The sequence below is a fragment of the Salvelinus sp. IW2-2015 genome, unplaced genomic scaffold (assembly GCF_002910315.2).
Source record: "Salvelinus sp. IW2-2015 unplaced genomic scaffold, ASM291031v2 Un_scaffold2323, whole genome shotgun sequence".
NCBI classification, from domain to species: Eukaryota; Metazoa; Chordata; class Actinopteri; order Salmoniformes; family Salmonidae; genus Salvelinus; species Salvelinus sp. IW2-2015.
In genome coordinates, this window is record NW_019943648.1 from 1,310 (window position 1) to 17,171 (window position 15,862).

A 15,862-nucleotide genomic window follows, 5' to 3' on the forward strand; every position below is an offset into this window, starting at 1 on the left:
AACATCTCTGGAGAGACCTAAATGGCTTGTGCAGCGACGCTCCCATCCAACCTGACAGAAGCTTGAGAGGATCTGCAGAGAAGAATGTGAGAAACTCCCAAATAGAGGTGTGCCAAGCTGTAGCGTCATACCCAAGAAGACTCAATGCTGTAATCGATGCCAAAGGTTCAACAAAATACTGAGTAAAAGGTCTGATACTTACGAAATATGTTGATTTCATTTTTTAATTAGTTTGCAAGAATGTAAACTTGTTTTTGCTTTTTCATTATGGGGTATTGTATGTAGATTAATGACGGGAGTACAATTTAATAAATTTTAGAAATAAGGCTGTAACGTAACAAAATGTGGAAAAAGTCAAGGGGTCTGAATATTTTCAGAATGCACTGTAATGGGCCTAATATAACATAATTTGAACTGTGACAATTCAGTACATTTTAATGTAATTAGAATGAACACAATTAGCCATTATACGGAGCAAAGTACAGAGAGATCTTGATGAAAACCTGCTGGTCAAAAGTAGACATGTTCTTTCCACTCCCAAAATAATTCCAGCATCCAACAAGCATGAACCTGCTGTCCCTTATGGGCATTTCCATCCCACCCCCTCACAGACGTCCACTCTGCCCACCACCTCAAAGGTAATTCAATCACTGTTACAGTTGTTAATATGAATATATACTATCTCTATTTATTTATTATATTTAAAATAGTTTTTCACTTTGTCCCCATTGGACATTTACTCTGCTGACTGCTGCTCCCTCTATAAAACATTATAATAATGTTTTAGAATACAATGATTGTAATTAGAAAACTGTTAGCACTTATTATATTTCTTGGAACTTTGAGTTTCTGTTTTATTTAGTAATGTTTTATTTGTTCATTGTGTGTGTGTGTGTAGAAGCTGGTAGCTGCTTCTGAAGGGAACAGAAGCCAGCAGGGGCAGAGAAGGACAAACTCACCAGCACCTCTTCTGGAATGTGAGTGGAGATTGAGTATATTAGTCTGATATTAAAACTATGTAGTTAGTGGTGAGATTGAATATCTGAGTCTCTGGTCTGGTCTGGAGAGATAATCAACTTTAAAAGTGGTGAATTGACCCTCTAACATCTCTTCTATACCTCTCTATTACATCATCCTCATGAACTGAGTGAAATGAATGTAGAACAGTGAAGTGACCACAGCATGTGGTGGTGGTGTAGGGGACAGAACAGTGTAGTGACCACAGCATGTGGTGTGGTGTAGGGGAACAGACAGTGTATGGACCACCGCATGTGGTGGTGTAGGGAACAGAACAGTGTAGTGACCACAGCATGTGGTGGTGGTGTAGGGGAACAGAACAGTGTAGTGACCACAGCATGTGGTGGTGTGTAGGGGAACAAACAGTGTAGTGACCACAGCAGTGTGGTGGTGTAGGGCAGAACAGTGTAGTGACCACAGCATGTGGTGGTGGTGTAGGGGAACAGTGTAGTGACCACAGCAGTGGTGTGGTGTAGGGGACAGAACAGTGTAGTGACACAGCATGTGGTGGTGGTGTAGGGAACAGAACAGTGTAGTGACACAGCATGTGGTGGTGTGTAGGGGAACAGAACAGTGTAGTGACCACAGCATGTGGTGGTGTAGGGGAACAGAACAGTGTAGTGACCACAGCATGTGGTGGGGTGTAGGGAACAGAACAGTGTAGTGACCACAGCATGTGGTGTGGTGTAGGGAACCGAACAGTGTAGTGACCACAGCATGTGGTGGTGGTGTAGGGAACAGAACAGTGTAGTGACCACAGCATGTGTGGTGGTGTAGGGAACAGAACAGTGTAGTGACCACAGCATGTGGTGGTGTAGGGGAACAGAACAGTGTAGTGACACAGCATGTGGTGGTGGTGTAGGGGACAGAACAGTTTGACTGTTTCTGTGTCCAGGTTGACCCGGTCTGGAGAAAGCGTCGCCGTCTGGAAAGGCAGAGGAAGGGCCTAAGTCACTGGACATCAGGGGTAAGACTAGTGGCATTTCAGAAGGGTCAAATGTCATTGTGAACTAAACGTGTGAGGTATTGAGACCAGTAGAAAGATTGTGAATATTGTTTTATAGTAGTCAGTATTCTATTCCTTCCTTATCTTTTCTACTTTGTTATTTTAGAGAATCTCCATGTTGAAGTTCTAGACCTGTTGCTGGCCAGTCTGAGAGCTCACTGAAGAACAGCTGGAGACATTTCAGTCTCACCTGACTAGGGGCTGGCTGCCTGGCTTTCCTCCCATCCCAGAGAGACATCTAGAGAACACTTACAGACAGGACACAGTGGATCAGATGGTGAAGAGATACGGCCCTGAGAAAGCTGTGGAGATCACAGTGGAGATCCTGAGGGAGATGAATCAGCATGATCTCGCTAAGAAGTTACAAAAGAGATCACAGAGGTAAAACAACAAGCAATGAATCTGTTCTTTAAAAGTTAACTTCCTTTTATACATTGAGTGTGTGAATCACCATCTTTCCTTCACTCTACGAGAACCACCAACTTGCTGACAAAGTTGAAAATACAATGTCACTATGGACAACTGTAGAAAAAATATAGACTTTAAAAAGTCATAATTGTGCATCTAAGTAATTCTGGACAAAACTATTATTCCAAAGTATGTTTTTGACCAGAGATCTGTTAATTAATCCTCAGCCTGCTGACTTTGTGTACTTCTCTTGGTTTTAAATAGCCTTTACCTGGTCGTATTCTGGTTAGTTGAGATACACTGAGTGTACAAAACATTATGAACACTTGCTCTTTCCATGACATAGACTGTAAATCCAGGTGAAAGCTATGATCCCTTATTGACGTCACTTTGTAAATACACTTCAATCAGCGTCGATGAAGTGGAGGAGACAGGTCAAATAAGGATTTTTATGCCTTGAGACAGTTCAAACATGGATTGTGTATGTGTGCCATTCAGAGGTGAATAGGCAAGACAAAGATTTAAGTGCCTTTGAACAAGGTATGGTAGTAGTGCCAGGCATACTGGTTTGTGTCAAGAACTGCAACGCTGCTGGGTTTCAAGCTCAACAGTTCATGTGTGTTTCAAGAACGATCCACCACCCAAAGGACATCTAGTCAACTTGACACAATAGGGAAGCATTGGAGTCAACATGAGCCAGCATCCCTGTGGAACTCTTCGACCCCTTGTAGAGTCCATGCCCTATGAATTTAGGCTGTTCTGAGGCAAAGGGGGGGGGGGGGGGGGGGTGCAACTCAATATTAGTAAGGTGGTTCTCTCTCTCTCTCTTACAGGAAAGAAAAGGAAAAAAAGTGAGTCACCACTGACCCTATCTCTCTCAGTACTTTGTTGAAGCACAATTGGCAGCGATTACAGCCTCGAGTCTTCTTGCGTATGACTCTATGAGCGTGGCACAACTGTATTTGGGGAGTTTTCTCCCATTCTTCTCTGCAGATCGTCTCAAGCTCTGCCAGTTGGATGGGGAGTGTCACTGCACAGCTATTTTCAGGTCTCTTCAGAGATGTTTGATTGTGTTCAAGTCTGGGCTCTAGCTGGGCCACTCAAGGACATTCAGAGACTTGTCCAGAAGCCACTCCTGCGTTGTCAAATAAAATCAAATTTATTGGTCACATACACACGGTTAACAGATGTTATTACGAGTGTAGCGAAATGCTTGTGCTTCTAGTTCCGACTGCAGCAATATCTAACAAGTAATCTATCAATTCCGCAACAACTACATAATAAACACAAATCTAAGTAAAGGAATGGAATAAGAATATATACATATAAATATATGGATGAGCAATGAGATGAGCAGAGCTGCATAGGCAAGGTGTAATAGATTGTATAAAATAGAGTATATACATATGGGATGAGTAATGCAATATATTGTGACGGCCCTGAATTTTTCTGAACCGTCTCAGTGCTTCTCCTTCCAATAGGGCGCTTCCCCTTTAATTCCCAATTAAATAGTGCTTCTCCTTCCAATAGGGCGCTTCCCTTTAATTCCCAATTAAATAGTGCTTCTCCTTCCAATAGGGCGCTTCCCCTTTAATTCCCAATTAAATAGTGCTTCTCCTTCCAATAGGGCGCTTCCCCTTTAATTCCCAATTAAATAGTGCTTCTCCTTCCAATAGGGCGTTCCCCTTTAATTCCCAATAAATAGTGCTTCTCCTTCCAATAGGGCGCTTCCCCTTTAATTCCCAATTAAATAGTGCTTCGCCTTCCAATAGGCGCCTTCCCCTTAATTCCCAATTAAATAGTGCTTCTCCTTCCAATAGGGCGCTTCCCTTTTAATTCCAATTAAATAGTGCTTCTCCTTCCAATAGGGCGCTCCCCTTTAATTCCCAATTAAATAGCCAGCATCTGCCACGCAAAAGTGGGTTGTGATGGAGACGTGAATGAGGATGTGTTCAACCCTCAGTCCTGAAGCGTCTCTTCCGTTTGTTTTGTTGCATTTAAAGGTGCTTTGTAGCCTAATAGCAAGTTTACCCAGGATCGGATATACTCTTTGCTTCCGTTGGACTACACCTCTCCGTTGTTCTTCGTGGGCTTTCTCCGCTGGAGATCTGTTAGCGGATTGTCCCGACTGACTACAACCTTTTTGTGACGTCACTCTGATATCCAATAGTTCTTACCGGCTGTATGTAATAACACTTAAGATTTTCTGGGCTAACAACGTAAGAAATAATACATAAAAACACTAAATACTGCAGTTTCCAAAGGACGAGTAGAGAGGCAGCCCTCTCTGCCATCTTCAATGGGTAAAGAGGAGATAGTGAGTAGATACAATACGTAGTAGAGATCAAGAGAGATATTTTTCAGCGCAGGAATGGGAACTAGTCAGGACCGAGGGAAAGATGAATGGAGCAAAGTACAGAGATCCTTGATGAAAACCTGCTCCAGAGTACTCAGGACCTCAAACTGGGGCTAAGGTTCGCCTTCCAACAGGACAACGACCCTAGGCACACAGCCAAGACAATGCAGGAGTGGCATTGGGAAAAGTCTCAATGTCCTTGAACCTGATCTAACATCTCTGGAGAGACCTGAAAATGGCTGTGCAGCGACGCTCCCATCCAACCTGACAGAGCTTGAGAGGATCTGCAGAGAAGAATGTGAGAAACTCCCCAAATAGAGGTGTGCCAAGCTTGTAGCGTCATACCCAAGAAGACTCAATGCTGTAATCGATGCCAAAGGTGCTTCAACAAAATACTGAGTAAAAGGTCTGAATACTTACGTAAATGTGATTTCATTTTTAAATTAGTTTGCAAGAATGTAAACTGTTTTTTGCTTTTTCATTATGGGTATTGTATGTAGATTAATGACGGGGTACAATTAATAAATTTTAGAATAAGGCTGTAACGTAACAAAATGTGGAAAAAGTCAAGGGGTCTGAATATTTTCAGAATGCACTTTATGGGCCTAATAATACATAATTTTGAACTGTGACAATTCAGTACATTTTAATGTAATTAGAATGAACACAATTAGCCATTATACGGAGCAAAGTACAGAGAGATCCTTGATGAAAACCTGCTGTTCAAAAAGTAGACATTGTCTTCCACTCCAAATAATTCCAGCATCCAAACTGCATGAACCTGCTGCTCCCCTTAGGGCATTTCCATCCACCCCCCTCAACAGACGTCCACTCTGCCCCCCACCTCAAAGGTAATTCAATCACTGTTACAGTTGTTAATATGAATATATTATCACCTCTATTTATTATTATATTTAAATAGTTTTGTTTCACTTTGTCCCCATTGGACATTACTCTCTGACTGCTGCTCCCTCTATAAAACATTATATATATGTTATATGTTTATAAATCATGATGTAATTAGAAAACTGTTAGCACTATTATATTTCTTGGAACTTTGAGTTTCTGTTTTATTTAGTACATGTTTTATTTGTTCCATTGTGTGTGTGTGTGTAGAAGCTGGTAGCTGCTTCTGAGAGGAACAGAAGCCAGCAGGGGCAGAGAGGGACAAACTCACCAGCACCTCTTCTGGAATGTGAGTGGAGATTGAGTATATTAGTCTGATATTAAAAACTATGTAGTTAGTGGTGAGATTGAATATACGAGTGCTGGTGCTGGAGAGATAATCAACTTTAAAAGTGGTGAATTGACCCCTCTAACATCTCTTCTATACCGCTGTAGTGACCACAGCATGTGGTGGTGGTGTAGGGGAACAGAACAGTGTAGTGACCACAGCATGTGGTGGTGGTGTAGGGGGACAGAACAGTGTAGTGACCACAGCATGTGGTGGTGGTGTAGGGGAACAGAACAGTGTAGTGACCACAGCATGTGGTGGTGGTGTAGGGGAACAGAACAGTGAGTGACTGTTTCCTGTGTGTGACTGTTTCCTGTGTCCAGGTTGACCATGTCTGAGGAGGAGTGTTGTGATCTGGAGACTGTGATCTCTAGTCTGGAGGGGAACCTGGAGGTGCTGAATGTGGGAAAGGTAAGACTAGTGACCATGTCTAAAGTCAATGTGAGCAAACCACATACAGTAGATCACAGTATTCTCTGAAGACACTGCAGTGTGTGTGTTAAAGTTCCTAATGTAATCTATTTCATGAGCATATGAGTGTCATATTAAGAGAAATATTCTAGTACGTCTTAAAAATATTAATATATTCATGTTCTTTATTTTATTTCAGTAGTCAGGTTTTATATTCCTTCCTCACTGTTGTCACCTTTGTTGTTTTAGAAAACATTGGATGTTCCAGCTCTGCTGCTGACCACTCTGGAGGAGATGAACCCAAATGAGTTGAAGAGATTTCAGTTTTGCCTGACTAATGGCAGGATGTTGGGCTTTCCTCCCATCCCAGAGAGCCAGCTGGAGAACTCTGACAGTCAGGACACAGTGGATCAGATGGTGAAGAGACACGGGCCTGAGGGAGCTGTGAAGAAAACAATGAGGATCCTGATGTGGTTGAAGCTGGATGATCTGGCAGAGAAGTTAGAGAGAGATTACATTGGAGGTAACATAACAATAATGTACATCAATCTATACATCACCATCTCAGTTCAGTGTAGGTCTAACCAGAAAGAACATTCAACTGACTTCATAATAACATTCAGCAGACCCCTCTTTTATAATGTTTATTCATGATGTATCCAGGTGACCTCATGATGATTAAACAACAATCCAACATTCATTCAATTCCATACATACAATCACCAATACAGTAGTAAAGATTTCACAAACAGATGAGACTTTCTAATCATGACTGTATATCTCTTCCTGTGCTTCCTAATCTGGAAGATGAACCAGAATAATCTGTCAGAGAAGTTAGAGATCAGAGAAGTAGGATTGTAGACAAGGACCCTAACTGACTCTCTATCCCCCCCCTCCTATCTTCCCCTCTATTTCCCCTGTTTCTCCCTCTTTCTCAGGTATTCCCACTCCCTCATACCAGTCCTTTTCCCCACCCAGGCCCCTCTATGGCTCAATACACCCCCTTCTCTCCAGCTCCCCCTCCTTCCTGTTTTCATTAACTTCAGCTGGTAGCTCAGGACAGCTCAGCTCACAGGTAAGAGGACGGTTAGAGAAGTGTAGGATCACTTCTACCCTCATGTGTTAAAACACTTGTACTCACTGTTATCTTCTTCAGGCTGCAGGGTGGTGCCGGTACACTTATGACAACATCCAGCTCAAGTGCAGGGCGCGAAATTCAAAATGTATTTTTTAGAAATATTTAACTTTCACACATTAACAAGTCCAATACAGCATTTGAAAGATAAACATCTTGTGAATCCAGCCAACATGTCCGATTTTTAAAATGTTTTACAGCGAAAACACCACGTATATCACAGCACAGGTAGAATGCACAAAGCCAACCTAACTAACCAAGATCCAACCAAACTAACCTAGAAACAACTTCATCAGATGACAGTCCTATAAAACTGTTTCACACAATAAATCTATGTTTTGTTCGAAAAATGTGCATATTTGAGGTATAAATCAGTTTTACATTGATGCTACCATCACAGCTACCGTCAGATATAGCACCGAAGCAACCAGAGTAATTACAGACACCAACGTCAAATACCTAAATACTCATCAAAAACATTTCTGAAAAATATATGGTGTATAGCAAATGAAAGACAAACACTTGTGAATACAGCCAATATTTCCGATTTTTTTAAGTGTTTTACAGCGAAAACACTATAGCGTTATATTAGCTTACTACAATAGCTAACACACAACAGCATTGATTCCAGGTAATCGGTAGCGATAGCACAGTAAGACAGATATATGAAATATCATCCCAAAATGGGTCCTACTTTTGCTGATCTTCCATCAGAATGTTGTACAAGGGGTCCTTTTCCAGAACCGTCTTTTTTGGGTTTAGAATGTCCTTTTTCCCTCTTGAATTAGCAAGCACACTAGCCAAGTGGTGCTAAGCTCTCCATCCTGAACAAAAGCAGACAACGCAACACGCCTAACGTCCCGAATAAATTTCAATAATATAATAAAACTATCTTGAAAAAACATACTTTACGATGATATTGTAACATGTATCAAATAAAATCAAAGCCGGAGATAGTATTCGCCTATAACGACGGCTTTTCCAGAAGGCGATTCCAGGTCCAACTTCGCGCTTTCTAAAAAACAAGAAATGGCGGACAAGTCACTCCAAGAGGATTTATTCCACTTCAGACCAAGATAATCCACTGATTCTTCTCTCACTTCCTCTTGACATCTAGGGGAAGGTGTATGACGTGTATGTATACCAATACGTATCATGCCCATTTATAGACAAGCCTTTGAACAGAGACCTCGATTTCAGAAATCTCTGAAGGAAGCCTAGCTGCAGAAGGAGTTCTGGGCTGCAGAAGGAGTTCTGTTTCACTCAGAGAAAAAATTCAAACGGTTTTAGAAACTAGAGTGTTTTCTATCCAATAGTGCTCGTACAATATGCATATTGTACGAGCAAGAATTGAGTACAGCCGTTTGAAATGGGCACATTTTTCCAAGTTACTCAATACTGACCCTGCAGCCCATAAGAAGTTATAGTCAGTTCTACCCTCATATGTTACATCACCTGTTCTCACTGTTATAGTCAGTTCTACAGTTCTACCCTCATATGTTAAAACACCTGTACTCACTGTTATAGTCAGTTCTACAGTTCTACCCTCATATGTTACATCACCTGTACTCACTGTCATAGTCAGTTCTACAGTTCTACCCTCATATGTTACATCACCTGTACTCACTGTTATAGTCAGTTCTACAGTTCTACCCTCATATGTTTACATCACCTGTACTCACTGTTATAGTCAGTTCTACAGTTCTACCCTCATATGTTACATCACCTGTACTCCTCAGCTGTTATAGATAATTAATGAATCTCTCTGTACACTGAGTGTGTGGGGGTCAGGCTGCAACAGACCAAAAAAGCTGTGAATATATTCCTGTACCACGTTGTTTGTGTGGTATGTTCATGTTCTTTAAATCAGTATTTCTATTCTCTTATATCTTATCATCTTTTGTATTTTAGAGACCCTCCATGTTGGATGTTCCAGTTCTACTGCTGACCCTCTGGAGGGCTCACTGAAGAACAGCTGGAGACATTTCAGTCTCACCTGACTAGGGGCCAGCTGCCTGACTTTCCTCCCATCCCAGAAAGTCAGCTGGAGAACACTGACAGACAGGACACAGTGGATCAGATGGTGAAGAGATACGAACATGAGGGAGCTGTGAGAACACACTAATGATCCTGAGGTGGATGATCGAGTAGACCTAGCAGAGAAGTTACAGAAAGATTACATTAAAGGTAACATAACAACAATGTACATCAATCTATACATCACCATCACAGTTCATGTGTAGGTGTATCATAAAGAACATTCAGCAGACCCCACTTTTATTTATTGATTGTATCCAGGTGATCTCATTGAGATTAAACAGAAAGCAATCATTACATATAATATATAAAATCAACAGTACAATGGCTAAGTAGACATAGGTAAGATATTACAAGATAAAAACAGATTGCACTGTCTAATCATGTCACGCCTGCTCCCGCTCCCCCTCTTGGCCCTCGAAGGCACCAGGCTCCCCAGCATTACGCACTCCTGCCACCATCATTACGCACACCTGCCTTCCCCCACATCACGCGCATCAGCGATTATTGGACTCACCTGGACTCAATCACCCGTGCCATTTCCTCCCCTATATCTGTCTGTTCCCAAGATCTGTTCCCCGCTTCAGGAATAATTGTGTTTGTCGCTTGCATACCGGGTTCTGAGGGTGTCTCGTTCCTGTTTTGATGTCTGTTCCTTATTAAATGTTCAACTCCCCGTACCTGCTTCTCTCTCCAGCATTGGTTCTTACAAATCATGGCTGTACATCTCTTCTTGAGCTGCCTATATTCAAACCAATCAACAGAAGAGTCCGTTAGTAACAGTACGTTTGTAGGGGACAAACTTATTGACAGTACATACAATACTGATATGAGAAAAAGAAGCCTGGAGGCGAGGCTAAACAATGCATTAAATATATCTGACATGTAGAACATCTCTCTCTCTCTGTTCCAGCTCTGCTGCTGAACTCTCTGGAGAGCTGAACATAAACGAGCTGAAGACATTTCAAAACTACCTGACTAGTGGCAAGCTGCTAGGCTTTCCTCCCATCCCAGAGCGACAGCGTGAGAACTTGACAGACAGGTCACAGTGGATCTGATGAAGAAGAGTTACGGCCCTGAGAGAGCTGTGAAGATCACACTGAGGATCCTGAGGTGGATGAATGAGCATGATCTCACTGAGAAGTTACAGAGTGACACACAGGTAAAACAACATGAATCTGTTCTTTAAAAGTTCAATTAGTTGTTATAGCTACATTGAGTGAGTGCATCTTTCCTTCACACAATGAGAAACCGCCGGCCCTGAGGAAGCTGTGAAGATCACACCGGAGATCCTGAAGAAGATGAACTGGGATGATCTGTCAGAGAAGAAAAAGAGAGAGGTGAGGAGGAGAGGGGATGTTTGGGTTCACAACAACAATACCTGCTAAAAGACGTGGAGACAGGCTGACGAACATTGACCAACAGAAAGAGAGTCCAAATGAAATCCTCTTCTAGTTGGCTTTCATCTAGCAGGGTTCAATTGGAGTGAGGAACAACAGATGACGTACTGATCAGCCTGATATCTCAGTAAGAGGCAGTTTAGGTCTTACTAATGTCATGTAGAAGTTAAACACAGAGTTTATAAGGTTACTAATGCTGTAGAAGTAATCACAGAGTTTATATGGTTACCTAATGCATGTAGATTTAAACTCACAGAGTTTATAAGGTTACCTAATGCCATGTGAAGTTAAACCACAGAGTTTATAAGGCTTTACCTAATGCCATGTAGAAGTTAAACATCAGAGTGGTTATTTAAGGTTTACCTAATGCCATGTAGAAGTTAATAACCACAGAGTTTATAAGGTTTACCTAATGCCATGTAGAAGTTTACCACAGAGTTTTATAAGGCTGACCTAATTCCATGGAGAAGTTAAACATCAGAGTTTATAAGGTTTACCTAATGCCATGAGAAGTTAACATCACAGAGTTTATAAGGTTTTACCTAATGCCATGTAGAAGTTAAACATCAGAGTTTATAAGGTTTACCTAATGCCATGTAGAAGTTAAACATCACAGAGTTTATAAGGTTACCTAATGCCAGTAGAAGTTAAACATCACAGAGTTTATAAGGTTTTACCTAATGCATGTAGAAGTTAAACATCACAGAGTTTATAAGGTTACCCCTAATTGCCATGTAGAAGTTAAACATCACAGAGTTTATAAGGTTACCTAATGCCATGTAGAAGTTAAACATCAGAGTTTATAAGGTTTACCTAATGCCATGTAGAAGTTAAACATCAGAGTTTATAAGGTTTACCTAATGCCATGGAGTTAAAACATCACAGAGTTTATAAGGTGACTAATGCCATGTAGAAGTTAAAACATCACAGAGTTTTATAAGGCTTTACCTAATTGCCATGTAGAAGGTTAAAATCACAGAGTTTATAAGGTTTACCTAATTGCCATGAGTTAAACATCACAGAGTTTATAAACTGACCTAATGCCATGTAGAAGTTAAACATCACAGAGTTTATAAGGTTTCCTAATGCCATGGAAGTTAAACATCACAGAGTTTATAAGGCTGACCTAATGCCATGTAGAAGTTAAACATCACAGAGTTTAAAGGTTTACCTAATGCCATGTAGGAAGTTAAACATCACAGAGTTTATAAGTTACCTAATGCCATGTAGAAGTTAAACATCACAGAGTTATAAGTTTACCTAATGCCTATAGAAGTTAAACATCACAGAGTTTATAAGTTTACTAATGCATGTAGAAGTTAAACATCACAGATTATAAGTTTACTAATGCCATGGAAAAGTTTAACATCACAGAATGTAGAATAGTGTACTATTATAGTGTACTACTGACCCTCCTCTGGTAAGACCTTCGCTGTAAAGAAAAGACAGACAGATCGACACCGGACACGTTCGACCAGTTATTTAAGCAATAAGGCCCGAGGGGGGTGGTATATGACCAATTATACCATGTTCTAAGAAACAGCCCTAGCCACTGCAATACGAGTAAACAGCCTGCTACAGCCCTTAGCCATGATATATTGCGCATATACCACAAACAACCAGAGGTGCCTTGTTGCTATTATAAAACTGGTTACCAATGTAATTAGAACAGTAAAATAAGTGTTGTCACACCACGGCTGTCAGCCAATCAGCATTCAGGGCTCAAACACCCAGTTTATATAACAGATATTTGTCAGTGTATATTGTTTTTATTTTAGTGGTTTCCAGAGAACTATGATCAGGAGACAATGGAACATACCGGAACTTGGTCTTCTCTTACTTGTTTTTTACATTTTAGTGGTTTCCAGAGAACTATGATCAGCGAGGACAATGGACATACCGGTAACTCTCTTTCTCTTACTTGTTTTTACATTTTTAGTGGTTTCCAGAGAACTATGATCAGGAGGACAATGGAACATACCGGTAACTTGGTCTTCTCTTACTTGTTTTACATTTTAGTGGTTTCCAGAGAACTATGATCAGGAGGACAATGGAACATACCGGTAACTTGTCTTCTCTTACTTGTTTTTACATGAATAGTTTTCCATTTCTGAAAGGATAATAGATACATTTGAATGTAACTTATTTCTTTAAGAATTTGAAGTCTTATAGAACATTCATGCCATTTGTCATTTTAAAAGAAGAACCCACACACTGCTCTTGCCAGAATCCCGTATTAAGATCTAATTAAACAACTTAAAAACAACATGATACTGGCAGTGTGCAGGTATTTCTTAGCTTTTAAGATATCATTGAATTATTCCCACACACCAACAACAAGCAAAATCAGATGTGCGAGTGCTTTTTCCTATTTGAAATGCAATTTATGTCATACATTTGTCATACACTACAGGTTAGAGTGCCCCAGTGCAGGTCTGTTCCAGTGCATATAACAGGCCTGGTGTTTTGTAGGATGGGGAGAGTGCTCTATAGACTGTCCACTGGGACAGGGAGCTTCTATCCCGAGAGCAAGAAGGCCTGCAGACCCCTGTTCAAGTTTACATGCCTTAAGGGTCTGTCTGTCAACTACACCTCCCCACACTGTAGATATCTGCCCTGGTAACTACACAGTTAATAAGAAAGTATGTAGTGTTATCTTGTTACTTTCTAACCAACAATGCTGTTTTATTTTCTTTCCAGTGGTGATGTGACTTCCTGTCTGTAGCTCATGTGACTGATGACAACATTGAGTTTATCCTCATGAGACAACAGACACACATGTCATAATAAACATCAGTGGATTCTGTGCTTATGGCCTCACCAAGAATAAGGATGCTCCTGTCTTCCCTATCAAAGCCCAGGTGTTGTTGTTCTACCAACCATCAGATGACCCTGAACTGAAGTCTGTACTGCATGTGTTGTTGCTGCCTCGGAACGTTGTCCTAATGAAGGTGACAACTGTAATGCCATAACAGACATTTTACTTATTGTCCTATCGGTGATTTGAAATTAATTCTGAATCCTAGTTATTGTTATTGTGAAGATATTTTTCTCTCAACAAGATATATCTACTACTCTACTCTAGGTGCAAGAGGAGAGGGCGGGAGGAACGCATGATAGAAACCTTCATTGAAACAACCTCTGACTGTGAACTGACCCCTGATCAGATTTACAGCCTCTCCACTGATGGGTATCATAAGGTGATACCTAAGTAGTGATGGTTAATAGTTCAACATCCACTGAATAGCAGGAAAAAGACTTGATTCAATCAGAATCTGCATTAACACCTGATAACCGACAACTGCATTGCAGCTTCATTGTTTTTATTTAGGCGATGTCAGAGGTGTAAAACCATTAGATGCACTGAGTAGTTTTAGTTAATAATCCCATGCAGCCTTGTTACAAGTTGGAACAGTGGAACGTGTTGTAATCTACACCTGATCAGGCTGATACAGGTGTGTTTTGTGACAAGAGCAGCCGCTCAGTGATTTGAACTCCAATGCAGTTCCACCTCCGACGTATCACCTAAATAAAACCAATGATCTGCAGGTGTCGGTGAGCTTGGGGTCAGTGCTGGAACTGATTGAACCAAACACTTCAGGGAAGTTAAGTTGTTCAACGCCAAATGTTGTATAATTCCATAAACTGACACTGTCTTGTTTGTCCATTTTTTGATCCAGACCAAAAAGTTTGATAATTGTAAAGACTACGAAAACTACACCACAAATTTGCGGTATTCTTACCTGCCAAAGTTAAAAAAGCTGAACTGACATTGAAGAAGAAGAAGAATATAGCCTGGTCCACATTAGACCTACTGTCCAGTCTATTTGTGAGTCGTGAATATCCATGGAAGGGTTTCTACAGATATCAAGGTAACAGTTCACATAAAACCACTCCACGTTTGTAAAGCACTAATCAGTGTAATGGAAAAAACTTCTTAACTCCCAAGGAGAGATAGGCCTACCAACTGGGAAGAGTATTGCATTGAATAATGACTGAGATTGTGATGCTTGATATGAGGCCTCGCAAACGACGTAATAGTAACAGAGTCTACCAGTATATAACAATATCATGATTCTCCTGGGATATACTCCAAAGGTAAATCCAAAACAGGAACACTGTAAATCCGTCTCGTCAGATAGAGAGGAAACGACGTGGGAGACCACCGCGCATTCCCACCCAGGAATTTCCGTGTCTCAAGGATTATCGACGCTTCTCCTGGGAATATGGCCAGACTGGCCGTAGCTGATCATGAGTAACACCTGCTCCACACGGCAGGCATCGAAGAAGGCCAATATAAGACACCGACCAGCGACCAAAACCTTATAGAACCAGCAACATCAAACCAAAGAAATCCCGAAAGACAGAGAAGGAACAGAGAGAATTAACGTATGTGGGTTAGATAAGTCCATTTGGTGTCCTAAATTGGTACAATTGTGCCGAAATTAACATGTTTTTTTGGGAGGACTGAAAAAAGGATTTTGGAAGTTGCGAGCAGATTTTTTTTTAAAAAACTGTTCATATAGAGACTATTAATATTAAAAACATTATATTGACAACCTCAGACGGGAAAATTAAAACACAGCAGAGAAATGTTGAAGGGGAGGATTTTCTGTGATATACACTTCACATTCTTCATCTATGATGTAAACGACAAAGTATAACACGTATTAATGCTATTTGTCTTTATTTAATATCCATGAAGCAGCACTTTATAAGCAGTTATTCTTACTCATTAGACGCACGTATAATAAAGTAATAGTAAATCGATTTATAAATATTACGTTGGGAGAGCTCTGTGTTTAAGGTTTGGGCTGTGCCATATCATAGTTGATGAAGTCATTTGAAACTGACTACT

At 40.8% G+C, this 15,862-nt stretch overlaps 1 protein-coding gene and 1 long non-coding RNA gene across 5 annotated transcripts in view; both read left to right on the forward strand.

Annotated features, from left to right (window-relative positions):
• The first annotated feature begins 577 nt into the window (after positions 1-577).
• Positions 578-1,983, forward strand: LOC112073631 (uncharacterized). Its single transcript, XR_002894586.2, has 3 exons — positions 578-638; positions 899-977; positions 1,913-1,983. It is a non-coding gene; the product is annotated as an uncharacterized lncRNA (long non-coding RNA).
• Positions 1,984-5,414: 3,431 nt separating this feature from the next.
• Positions 5,415-15,862, forward strand: part of LOC112073624 (uncharacterized) — a 12,624-nt gene continuing 2,176 nt past the window's right edge. The window contains exons 1-9 of one of the 4 annotated variants that reach the window (XR_011476606.1): positions 5,415-5,638; positions 5,904-5,982; positions 6,345-6,432; positions 6,682-6,955; positions 7,371-7,507; positions 9,479-9,754; positions 10,518-10,944; positions 12,944-12,987; positions 13,418-13,450. Coding sequence is in view for 2 of the 4 variants with exons in the window: in XM_070440226.1 (XP_070296327.1) it covers positions 5,981-5,982; positions 6,345-6,432; positions 6,682-6,955; positions 7,371-7,507 (501 nt within the window). In the remaining 2 variants the exon portion in view is untranslated. Of the gene's footprint in view, positions 5,639-5,903; positions 5,983-6,344; positions 6,433-6,681; positions 6,956-7,370; positions 7,508-9,478; positions 9,755-10,517; positions 10,945-12,782; positions 12,827-12,943; positions 12,988-13,417; positions 13,451-15,862 lie in introns of those variants that run through there. The other 3 variants (XR_011476607.1, XM_070440226.1, XM_070440227.1) reach the window with 3 other exon arrangements.